Source organism: Sinocyclocheilus rhinocerous, unplaced genomic scaffold (genome assembly GCF_001515625.1).
Source record: "Sinocyclocheilus rhinocerous isolate Xijiao unplaced genomic scaffold, SAMN03320098_v1.1 scaffold26, whole genome shotgun sequence".
Lineage (NCBI taxonomy): Eukaryota > Metazoa > Chordata > Actinopteri > Cypriniformes > Cyprinidae > Sinocyclocheilus > Sinocyclocheilus rhinocerous.
The window spans coordinates 274,289-287,724 of NW_015648545.1; the positions used below are offsets into that span (position 1 = coordinate 274,289).

The 13,436-nt window shown below is 35.3% G+C and overlaps 1 protein-coding gene across 1 annotated transcript in view; it reads right to left on the reverse strand.

Annotated features, from left to right (window-relative positions):
• The window catches only part of LOC107709897 (phosphatidylinositol 3-kinase regulatory subunit gamma-like), a 29,640-nt gene that overhangs the window by 6,178 nt on the left and 10,026 nt on the right, over positions 1-13,436 (reverse strand). Inside the window, exons 3-10 of the mRNA XM_016514566.1 lie at positions 5,937-6,029; positions 5,300-5,365; positions 3,885-4,025; positions 3,556-3,754; positions 3,336-3,421; positions 1,723-1,828; positions 1,530-1,628; positions 1,186-1,366 (exon numbers count right to left, since the gene is read on the reverse strand). Of these exons, the coding sequence (XP_016370052.1) occupies positions 1,186-1,366; positions 1,530-1,628; positions 1,723-1,828; positions 3,336-3,421; positions 3,556-3,754; positions 3,885-4,025; positions 5,300-5,365; positions 5,937-6,029 (971 nt within the window). The remainder of the gene's footprint in view (positions 1-1,185; positions 1,367-1,529; positions 1,629-1,722; positions 1,829-3,335; positions 3,422-3,555; positions 3,755-3,884; positions 4,026-5,299; positions 5,366-5,936; positions 6,030-13,436) is intronic.

Below are 13,436 nucleotides of genomic sequence, written 5' to 3' on the forward strand. Positions count from 1 at the left end.
AGAACTGTTTCAGCAGCTCCTGTGGCAGGTTGAACTTCCTCAGCTGGCGAAGAAAGTACAACCTCTGCTGGGCCTTTTTCACAATGGAGTCAATGTGAGTCAATGTATCTTTCCTTAATTATCTGAAATGTCTCCTAGCAAATGTTGCTAGCATAGCATATCTGTTTATAATGATGTTGAGCACGGAACGTCCTGAATGCTGTATTTCCTATGTTTTTATTAATAATTTGGGTGTATTTTATTGTTCATATTTGTGCATTTTTGGAAATAAATGACCTTAATTCATTTCGTGTCTGTATTCATCATTCACAGCTGTTGAAACAGCCTTTAAATTAGTTTGGACAAATGAGGACATAAATGTGACCCTGGAGCACAAAACCAGTCTTAAGTCGCTGGGGAATATTTGCAGCAATAACCAAAAATACATTGTATGGGTCAAAATAAAGGCGATTTTCTTAGTATTTCGATTTTTTTGCACCCTCAGATTCCAGATTTTCAAATAGTTGTATCTCGGCCAAATATTGTCCGATCCTAACATCCATACATCAATGGAAACCTTATTTATTCAGTTTTCAGATGATGTATACATTTCAATTTCTTAAGACTGGTTTTGTGATCCAGGGTCACAAATTAGGTTAAACTACTGCATGTCCACCCATAGAAAATAAATAGTTGTAAAAATTACCAACTCATTACCAGCACACAACTATTGATCTACGACATTGCCACGACGTCACAAAGTTACGATGTAACTTTGGTCACCAGATTACGTCGCAGTTACGTAACAGTTATGTATTTTTGTTAGCTGGGATGGTTTTAGCTAAACATCTCACCTGAGGGTGAGCAAATTAAGAGCATTTTTTTTATATTTTGGGTGAACTATCCCTTTAAGGGGCATTTACATTAAGATACATCATTGGGTTCAAAAACAGCTAGATGAAGGGAATGAGAATGGATGCAGAAGTCTCAAGACATTTTGATGATTTGTTTTTTTTGTTTTTTTGGACACTGAAAGTTTGTGATCACTATGATCTGACATTGTATGGAAAAAGTTCCATGTGAAGATTCTTAAAAAAATCATTTTGGAATATAAGGGTGAGTAAATAAAGACAAATACTTTTTTCATGAACTACCACTTTAACATAAAGACTGTGCCATCAGTTTGATCAGAATGGAGGATCATACCTGCTGATATTTAGACACAGGGAAGAGCAGGCGAGTGTCCAGCTTGGCGTTGTATTGGGCCAGCGACTCATGCCGGTAGTGGTTGATGAGCTCCACCACAGAGAGAAAAGTAAGAGGCTCTGAGAAGCCATACTTCCCCCCGCGGTGAAAAATCTTGATCAGTTTGTTATTGCCTCCTTTCCTGGAATAAACAACACAAGGCTTTGATCATGTCTTGTCTCTGTTAGAAATTTCTCTTGGTAATGATGCATATCAAACGAATGATACAGCAGCACACCTACGCAAAGTATTCATCTCCTATTAGATATCACACGAACCACTGTTTGGTCTGAGGAGGCGCTCACCTGAGGGTCAAGGTATACTCTCCCTGGACTTTGCTTGATGCGTCCCGCACCAGGAACGTACCATCAGGAGTGTCTCTCAACTTCTCATTCACCTCCTCTCTAAAACCACGGGCATCAAATACAGATTCATCATATACAGAAATGTGTGACAATCTTAATTACAGCTGTATAGGTAATTTTGTCAGTGATTTACCTTGAAATGTCTCCCCAGTACCATTCAGCTTCACTCAGTAAGCTGTTGTTTCCATTGGTCACAGATGAGGCCATGGCTTTGGCTTTGGGCGGTTTAGGAGGGAGAGCTGGATAAACAAGGCAAATAAGATACAAATATTTATGATTAAAATAAATACATTTTTATTTATCCCCACACGACTGGGGCCAACATTTGCTTTCACGACTTTCATGCTTCGTCACTATAGAAACGTGCAACATTATATTACAGGCACAGTGTCTCTGGAGCCACCTGTCTTGCTCAAGGGCGTAATGGTGATCGCTCAGGGATCAGCCCTGCAACCTTTTCAGTTACTAGCCTGGATATTAAACAACAACATGAAGTTTTCACTTCTGTAGTAGAGTTTAAGTCTACACTACAGGGAAGATAAAGCTTTTTTGGTATTAAAAAAAAAAAAAAATGCAAATCCATACTGCATTTTTTAATGGGTCAAAAAGATTGTGTGTTATTGAAATAAAATGTTTAAGCTCAACAAGGCTGCATTTATTGTTATATTTATTAGCAGTCATATTGTGAAATATTATTACAACTCAAAATAACCGTTTTAATGTATTGTAAAATGTGTTTACTGAATTTTCAGAATCATTACTCCAGTCTTCTGTGTCCGATAATCCTTCAGAAATCATTCTAATATGCTGATTTGTTGCGCAAGAAACATTTAATATTTTTGTGAAAACCATGACATTTTTTCAGGATTCTTTGGAGAATTATATATCTTTTATAATATTATAAATCCTTTGTAACATTATATTAGGTCACTTTTGATCAACAATGCATCCTTGCTAAATGAAAGCATTAATTACTTTAAAAGAATTCTTACTAACCCCACATTTTTCAATGATAGTATACACACATCCATATAAAAATTTAGAGCTGAATATTCTGGGTTTTTCCATCTTATTAGACATATACTGCATCTGTGGCATTATCGATTACCACAATATTTAAACGCATTCCTCAGGGTAACAAATAGGCATGTTACCTGTAAATACACTTATAATGAAAGCGGGCAGTACTGCAAAATAAATAAATTAATAAAATATGCAGCTACATAAACATGGAAAAACTGATATAAAATTGTTTACTGAAGTGTAACCAAGGCTGCATCCATAGGGAGATTCTTGACCACAGTTGCTTTTAACTTCAACAAGAAAAATTTTACTGTGAAAAGCATTATATAAATTTATTTAACTGAAAATATTTATCTTTAGGTTTACAGACATAAATAAAAGCAAGTGAAAATACACTGTCAGCTTAGTAAATAAAGTAAATAATTTCCAGATAGTCTCTTAATCATTAGCTTTGGCTTTAAAGCCAATTACTTAAAATTGGAAAAACAACTACTTTCATATCACTCTTACTGTTTTGGAGAGAATATAAAAGGATCTATATTGCGCTACATTTCTATTTTAAGACAGGGGTCTTTCACAAGGGTATCAGATCATGATTGGCATGGTTTGAAAGATTTGAAAACACAGATTACCCGGGTAAATCCACCCTGAAAACAGTCTAATCTGAGAATGAAAAAAGCTTAGCTATTATACACAATAGCAAAAATGACACATGTGACTCACCGGGAGGAGTCGGCTCTTGTTCCCAAATTCTCTCCAAAAGAAGTCTCTCAACTGCAATCACGGGAAACCCCTCATCTTCCTCTGACCTGTAAATCAAACACACAGAAATGAAGATGGTTTGCACAGACGCTACTTATCCTATCCATTACTGCTACAGTAATGGATTTCCAGAATTTGTCTCCAGCCAATAGAAATAAAAGAAAAGAAACATCCCGCTCACCCGCTCACAGGGTCCCTGATCAACAGAGGGCCAAAGATTTGGCCGAGGGTGTGAATGTCGAGGCCGTTCTGCGCAGCGCGCTGGCAGACCTTCTCCAGGTGTTTGAGCAAATAATGCAGCGTCAGAAGGTTCTGCAGTGGAACTTCAGGCTTCTCCAGTACCTGCAGCAGCTGCTCTTGTCTCCTCACGGAGGAAACGTCTATTCATGAATGACATGCTCAGGCAAAGACACATGGCAGACACTCTGAGCTGTTTGCTCGCTGAGTTCTGTTACTTTCTACACACGGTGCTCCTTCGGCCTGCACTGATGAGTGAAAAGTAGCACATACCTGATTCTAGTTGCACTGCTGCCTGAAGGTCTGTATAAACAGAGGGAGGGATGATGGGGGCAGGAAGTTCCTGCAGGTACCGAACGAGAGCCTCCGAGAGTGCATGAATGTCCCACTGTCCCACGTCCAACTCCTGCAGCTCTGCACAACGACAAATGACTGGTCTCATCATGATGCACATATTATAAATGACCAGTCACAGCAAGATACACATTATCTAATCCAAAACATCCATTTCAAACAGAGTTACAGAAATATGCTGGAACTTATGGTAACCAAATAGCAAATCGCCGGTAAACATTATCTAACCATTAACCACATTTTACTTTGCCGTACCAGTCCTACTTATCACATTGTTTTTTTTTTTTATAGTATATACAGTGGAATCCAAAAGCCTGAGACTTCATTAATCTAATTTAAAATCTAATCTTCAAAGTCAAATTTAAACTTGGAAGTAATGTTTTAAAATATTTTAAATAATTACACAAACGTTATGATGTAAAATTAAAGATAGATAGATAGATAGATAGATATTTAAAAACGTATGTATTACTTTCTTGATATACAGATTGATAGACGGATAATTACACTTATTTCATATCCAGAATTATTTAAACAATAATGCTTATATTTTATATGATACAATAAATATTACATACAATAAAATATATATTTTTAAATAGAGACATGTATTTATTAATTTCTTGATATATAGATTGATAGACAGATTTAAATAAGTAATTATTTTTCTATTTAGGATTATTTAAACAATAATGCTTATATTTTATATTATGATAAAATATATATTTATTACTTAAATCTATTTTTAAATACATTTATTTCATTTTATACTATGATAGACAGACAGACAGACAGATAGATAGACAGATAGATAGACAGATAGATAGATAGATGACAGATAGATAGATAGATAGATAGATAGAAAGATGACAGATAGATAGATAGATAGATAGATAGACAGATAGAAGACAGACAGATAGATAGATAGATAGACAGATAGACAGATAGAAGACAGACAGATAGATAGATAGATAGATAGACAGAAGACAGACAGACAGACAGATAGATAGATAGATAGATGACAGATAGATAGATAGACAGATGACAGATAGATAGACAGATAGATATATAGATGACAGATAGATAGATAGATAGATAGAGGACAGACAGACAGACAGACAGACGACAGATAGATAGATAGATAGATAGATATTTAAGCAATGTACGCAAGCTGATATCTAGACTAAAATGAGCAGAACAGAAAGACTTACAGCTACTAAGAATAACACACAAAACATTAAAACAATCAAAATCAAAAAGACAGCCAACTGTCTTCTCCTGCACAGGTAGTGCATACCTATGTGGCAAAGGATGAGAACTGCGATTAAACTTACCAGCAGGGCTCTGTCTGTCAGAGGCTGAAGCAGTGGATGTCCTGTATAGTGTCCTGGAGTCCAGACCTAGCAGAAAATTGAGGCGTTAGCTCATCTCTCAAAAATAGATCTTCCATGCCAGCTTGGATTAGAGGAGCAGTTACATATAAACATTAAATGTAAAAGCCCAGAGATATAAATATATCCAGTCACGCTATCGGGAGAACTGGGAAAACAGCCCAGCTGAATCCCTGAGCCTCGCTTTAGTCTGTGAAGAAGTGAGAAGACGGCTTCAGTCGAGCCAGACAGTCCGAGCGTCGCTCAGTCTCTCGCTCAAGGGAGAAAGAGAGGGATGGCTTACAGTGAAAGAGGAAATCTGGATGTTAATAACTGCCATATGGTCTAATAAGAAACATTTCACACCTCGGGTTTCAATATTATTTTCAATGTGGAAATATCTATTCAAAAATAAAATCATTTTAAAAAACAGATAATTTCAATGCATTTATATTTTCGTTCCTTCTTGTGGCTGGAGGCGCTCTGCAGGGATTCCTGCTCGCTCTGGATTTGCGCTCCGTATCATGTGTCAGGCTCTCTAACAAACAAACCACAAACAATAAAGCCCCTTACATGACATTCAGTGACACAAAAGTATTACCTGTCCGCTCAATTGCTTCGACCAACTTCATAAGATTAGGAGCAGTTGTTTCCGGGTGTGTGAACTGTTTGGTCAAGTCCAGGACTGGAGCAACTGAAATGGCAGAGAGAAAAGAAAAAGACAATTTCCCTCAAACCTCTGCTTATAACAACTACAAAAATGTATCATTCTCTGAACTTTTCGTACAAATAAGAGTGTCCAAGATAGAAAAGGAAAAGCCTTTCAAAAACTATTATACTATTTATTTATTTTTTTTAAACAGACGTTTAAATTAAATTACATAAACATGGTGTAAACATCAAGTAAAAGGTGGTAACATTTTTCTTACACCTTGATTACATGTGAATATAACTGACATTTAAGTTTTTAAATATATTTTTAAAGAAGTCTGTTTACATTAAGTCAAAAATAATCGGTTTTGGGGAATCACAGCACACATGACATTTTACAACTTGCAACAAACTTTTGCTTTGTGATAAAAAGCTCAAATTATCTGATACTTTAAGAGACTTATTGACTTTGACAGTCATGAGGGTCTGCAGGGGTCCCCTCTCTGCTATCACTTCCTGTTGTTTGTTTAATTTCCCTGCGTTTTGTCTACGCAACATAGCTTTGATTTGGCAGGCAAACGTTTTTCAAATATTAATAAGTAGCTAAGAATGTTTTTTTTTTTCCTAGGAAATAATACAAGATTATGCCAAACTATCTAATATGGTTTTCTTTTCATAAGGTTTTATCTTCAATATGATAACAGGACAGTTGTATCACTGTTTTTTAGAAATGATCAAAACTAATTTTAATTCAAAAATTAAAAGCATGTTTATTATATAAGAAGTGTATTCATTTCACGGTGTGAATGATTTGCATATTTAATGCATTTCTAATTACAGTTATCACAATAATAGACTCAGACCAAAAAAAAAGAGCATAATGTCATTAGGATACCATAGGATTAAATTTATTTTCTAAATGAAATGAGTGCCCTATATAATGTAAAATCCAAATCTGAAGTAAAATGTTTCTTAACACCAGCATTTACTCTGGCACTCTTCATTGTCATTTTTGAATTGTGGTTTGCAAGACTGCAGCCTTCTCTACCTACTGTTGTGACTCACTGTCCCGAGGCCAATGTTTTAAATTTGACTTTGACTTGCCGGTTACCTTTTTTAAATATAGTGCTAAATGTGCAGTCCTTCGTGGAATACTAAAGCTGCCAAAAGCAGCAACTGTCTAGCGCAGAAGGCTGTTGACGTGATGTAATGAGAAGGCTCTTCTATAAAATCGGGGTATTTTTGCTCCTCAGAGCCAGTGCTGAACTCAACGCAGGCCACGTCTCTGTCTTAGGTAGAGTGATGGCTTTGGGATGTATATTTGCATATGGTTTCTTGCTTGTTCTATTGGTTAAAACCCTTTGAATACCTCTTGCATTCATATAAAACACTTAAACACAAAAACGAACCAAAATATCTAAGTAGACGTTTGAACGCATTACAAAATTACATAGTAAAAGATAATAGGAAAAACTAAATGGATGGAGCTACACAAAGAAAACAAAGAAAAAAAAAAATTTCTTTATCATACAAAAGCTTTTTACTGGTGAAAAAAACTATGAACGTTTCCTCCTGTCTTATTCTACCCCTTCTAGAGCAAGAGCTGCCTTGGTCATTTGCGTGAGTGGAGCACAATAAACGATTTAATCAAAAATCCTGAACAAGCAAAACCCCACTGGCCATGTGCCAGACCCTCCTTTTCAGGCCCACCACAAAGGGGCCAGAGTTTGGCTGCCTTCGCCTCCTGGCAGTGCAAGGCTAAACCACGTCTGATTATTAATTTTGGAGTTCAGACGAAGTGCCATGTCAGCACATTCCACTTTTCCACTGCACGTTAAACATGGAACTTTGCTCGCTTTTCCCTCTTACGGACATGAAGCCTGCCTCTTCCGCCCTCAATCTTTCCTCATCTCGCACATTTAACATGACACGGACGTGAATCCATGTTTTACTCTTAATCCATGTTATATCTTTGCTTTCCTGGGGACGCATTACAGAAACTTCCTAACTTAATTCTTGAATTAAAAGTTCTTTTATAAAACGGATAGTTCCGGTCCTTGATTCTGATTGGTTGAACAGTTCGAAGCTGTTGTAAATTAAGGCCTGTTTACACCAAGGACGATAACTATAAAGATAACGATAAAGATATAGTTCTAAAAATCATTCCCAATATTAAAGAATAGCAGAGTACACACCACAACTATAACGATAAAGGCACAGAGAAACGATATCGTTGGAATCACTTTCAAAATGATTTTTCTCCAGCTGATGAACGATAAAAAATTGACAGCCAATCAGAATCCATCCTGCTGTAACGAGATCAAGAATTTAAAGCGGCAGACGTGCGTGCGCTTAGAATAAACAGACGATATCGTTCACTGGTGTGGATGCTAATATCGTTATCTTTATAGTTATCATTCTTGGTGTGAACGGGGCTTTACACTACAAACATACACCTTTGTTTACTTCTGTGTGTTGCTCGGCAACCACTTTGTTGGAACCACAACTGTTTCTGAGGAACTACATTGTTTGGTGGAAGAATACTGTTTTTATTTATATCATTACACTTTATTTGCTCTGTTTTATTCTGTGAAACCTTACTACGTATATGGAATAACAGTTTTATAAAAGCAATAAGCCCCGTGAAGCCGTGGTTTACAGTGAATTTATAACAGCTAAGGGGGTTTTAGGCACTCCACTTCGCGTCGTGCCTAACAACGCCCCTTAGCTGTTATAAATATACTGTAAACCACGGCTTCTTGGGGCTTATTGCTTTATTTGCTGTGAAATTACCATGGTTACTAAACAAATAGTAAAGGGTTAGGTTGTTTCTGTAATACAGCATAATTAAAAAGAACAAAATTAAGATTATTTTATTTGCAACTTTAGACTACGATTTCTTTGTCAAGTACAAATTTAAAAGACTGTTTTACACATACTGACACTCCTACTTTCAATTATGCATGATTATAATTCATCAGTCTCTATTGACAATACATCTGAACCATGGACAGAATTAATTTTCTGTACATTGTCTGGTTGTCTTCATAGGTGACATCACGACACCATTGTTTTTGTCCGGATCTATTTATTTATTCAGAAATACATTATAAATGCAATTTAAACAATGACTTTAAAACACCTCGTCTAGTGACCTTTTTGTTTCATTTCAGGATTAAAATTTATTTCATTTTCATTTGAGCGGCATCTCCAAAATGTCCAAGAGATTGTTTAACTAGGCAAAAATGTCTAGAAAGTGATTTGTCCTTATCTCATAATGAAGAAAACAAATTTGATTAGATTTTTTTAATTAAAAGAATGAAAGCCATGAAATGAAAAGTAGTTTCACATGCGTTTTAAACAAAACATTTTAAAAGCAGTTTCCTTTTCTTTATCGTGGACACTCTTGTTTGGTCATTGACAAATGACTGCTTTCTCTACAGGGTGGTCACTGATAACAAAATATAAAAAACAACCTAAATATATTCCTTCACTAATAAACAAACTAAACTATAGCTGCAAACTCACTGGCACAAACACTCAAATGCTCAGCAGGGGTTTTTGTGCAAAATACTGCTTTTAGGAAAAACAGCTGTGGCCCTCCAGTCATTGTTGGTTTTTGGAGAGAGAACTAACTAATCATTACCCAATTATAGTCGTCTTGGTAGTCTGCATTCTGGCTGGCCTGCAACTGAATGTGCCCTGGGAAAAAAAACAACTGCAAACACTAATGATATGATTACAGCAACAGCTTGCTTTATTCGGCTGTCACTTCTTCACAGCTACTGTCAAGGCAAATTCAATCATATCTGTGCTTATATGGTAGGCTAACAAAAGTAAGCAACTTTTCTTCTGTTGTTTATCATTTTATCCCTGCTGAATTTAAGTTAAACAACAGCCTACCTTTTGGTAGGCCACACCGCATGACTTTGCAGTTGTACTTGTGTTTGCGGTTTGGTTTTTTGCTCGATGTGTTCATTAACTTTGATTTGGCATTGCTCTACTAATGGAAAATGATGTCTTTGTACTCTGAGAATATGATTATGTAAGACAACTTTCACCCACATTGCTTTGTGCAGTTCAGTAATCTGGACACCTCATTCATAGCTAACCGAAGGCCTAGACCATTTCCTTTCACTGGAGCTCTAAACCTCTCAACATGTTTGAATCTTAATGCAGTGCAAACGGTATTAAGAAACACAACACACAAAAGCTGCAACTACAAGAGACAGTCTTATATAGCTCAAGTTTCTTTTTGTTGAGAATAATCGGCTTCAGGCCTGACAGGCTTTCTGCACTGACGGAGTGCAACAGAAAAGTAAGACAGAAACGAAAAAGGAAAAAAAAAAATCTGAATTTTGACAGACTAAAATATTGAAAAAATATATCTAATGTATACTACCATTCAAAAGTTTGGGGTCAGTAAGATTTTTTTATGTTTTTGAAGGAACCATCTTGCATTAAATCACTTAAAGTTAACCTTTCAAACACTAATAATTTAATTACACCATTAAATGTTTAGCAAATCTCAAAATAAACATCCATTTTCCACACTGTACATTATTATGTTGTAATGCCTAAATTCACTTGTATTTTAAACAATTAATTTTAGTTTTTAAACATCAATAAAACAGATTGTAAAAAATAAAAAAAGTCACATAACATTACATTTACCTCAGGAAAGCAATTCAATGTCCATAAATTTGTTAATCAAATACACACACACACATTTTTTTTTTACATTTGTAAATATGCACTATATTACATATTTATTGTATTGTTATTTAACCCATTAGTGATGTCTTATTTTATGTATGTTTGAATAAATCTGTCAAATTTCTGATGTTTTTCTGACAGCTACTGTTTAAATTTGAACAATTAATGGATGGATTGATTTTAGTCTCTAGTATTTTACTTTTCCTTTAAAGAAAATACAGAATTTAATTATATACCCTTTTATTGGTTATTGGCTATAACATGAAAATGAATATCAGCTTATCAATATCAGCCAGAATAGTAATATCCGTTCATCTCTAGTGGGCATCATTCCCAAATTTCTACTCCCAGTTAGGGCTGCATAATTAATCGAAATAAAATTGATCACAACATGACCTAGAGTGTTTATTAAACCTAAATTATTCTTGAATTTTGTCCGTCACAATAAAATGCATAATGTGCTGATAAAGCCTGTTGTACAGTCCAAGTAACAATATGCCTAGTATTTAAACAGGCCAAAGCATCATGGGAAAGATTCAGCCTTTAATACAGGCTGAGATCGGAGGCCTTAACTAGCCCTCGACTAATTATATGAAAGAACGTTCAGGGTAAGGAGCCGGGGGGAAATTTAAGGGGCCTTCTCTTTCTGAGAATTGTAGAGAGTGGATAGTTTATAGCTGCCTGGAGACAGTATCAGAAGAGTCTGTGAAACAGGGGAAGAGGAACAGGCGGAGACTGAAAAAATGCCAAGCCATGGTTCACTTCAGCAAGCAGTAAAACTGAGGCCAGGAAAAGAAAAGGGGAAAAAAAAAAAGAGAGGGAGAACTTCTGCCACAGGCTGCGAAACACAACCAAGTTCGACTTTGTGCACCATTTCTGTGAGGATAGTGTTGGTAGATTTTGATTAAATCACATGAAATGTCTCTCTCAGTGAATGAGAGCACGTAGAGATAAAAAGAGTAACAGCTATGTTCATAATTATATGGGCTGATATTTCCAAAGCTACGATCATTTTCATATTTTCTTTACAGATGCTTTTCTGCCATATTAACGTTAGCAAACACAAAGAGTGCACTATCAATTACTCCAGCTGGAGGAAAACAGATTAAAAAAATCAAGTGCTAGATCCAAGCCATGAGCTTTCAGTATAAATGCTGTCTGGTTTATTAGTAGACATCTGTAGTCACCTGACAGATTTGAGGATGACCTTTTTTCTTTTGCTCCACCAGTTTAATGAAAGTACATTTTTTAAAGTGTGTGTCTTATGAAGGGTATCTTAAGTTGGAAGTTTGGGAGGTCAGTCAACATGTCTGGATCTAGATGAGTGACTGAGTCTTTCATACACAGCAGGTCGAGAGTTGGTAGACCAATTATTGCCTATAAAGTAGGACTGGGGTGACAATATCGATATAAATTGATCCTAATTTTGATGAACCAATATTAATTCTTAAATCCCAAGAATCGATCTTTTAGTCTATGCTGTTTTCAGTTGAAGCACTATCAAAACTTAACATTATTAACACTAAACATTATTTGTAGCACCTCACATCCAATAATCACTTTAATGAAAGTACATTTTTTAAAGTGTGTGTCTTATGAAGAGTCTTAAGTTGGAAGTTTGGGAGGTCAGTCAACATGTCTGGATCTAGATGAGTGACTGAGTCTTTCATACACAGCAGGTCGAGAGTTGGTAGACCAATTATTGCCTATAAAGTAGGACTGGGGTGACAATATCGATATAAATTGATCCTAATTTTGATGAACCAATATTAATTCTTAAATCCCAAGAATCGATCTTTTAGTCTATGCTGTTTTCAGTTGAAGCACTATCAAAACTTAACATTATTAACACTAAACATTATTTGTAGCACCTCACATCCAATAATCACAATAAGCTTTATTACTTTTGATATGAAACAAAGACTCAGCTTTCAAATTCTGTAAGATTTATCATTAAAATTCAAACAATGAATACCGTTTTAGCACTCTTTAATATGGTGTGATAGATCGCTGTAGCCACCTCAGTTCAAGCGCATGTGTCATGAACCAATCTCTTCCTCTTTACTACTAGTTATAGAACAAAATAATCATGAACGAACACCAGAAATTATGTTAAAAGAAACAATACAACTTACTGAAATGTATCATGTCTCATGTAATTGGTTAGTCAGTGTTTCAACAGCAGAAAAACCTCAAATAAACAATGTCATGTAACTTTACATTTATCTCAGAAAATCCATTTCATGTCTATAGATTTTTAGCCACCTAGGAAAAATAACTCTATAAGAGCATTCTGCTAAATATATGCACACATACAGTATATATTACACATACACATATATAACATATTCACTGTATTTTTACTTAAACGGTTAGTGATGTTTTATTTATTGTATGTTTGAATAATTCAAGTTTTTCTGACAGCCACTGGTTAAATATTTATATTTCAACAATGAACTGGAGTAGAAACATAATTATTTCATAAAACTGAAAAAATTGCCTTATGTGCAATTAAAAAGTTTGTATACATCTCAGTTTTTGAGTGTTTATTAGGTCTGGGCGACATGGGCAAAAATTCATATCTCTGTATTTTTTGGCCGATTCGCGATAAACGGTATATATCTCAGTATTTTCGTTTTTTGTATTTGGATTAAAAAAATCTGTATTTAAAGGGGTCATATGATGCTTTTTTTAAAGATCATTATTTGGTGTATTTGGTGTAACAGAATATGTT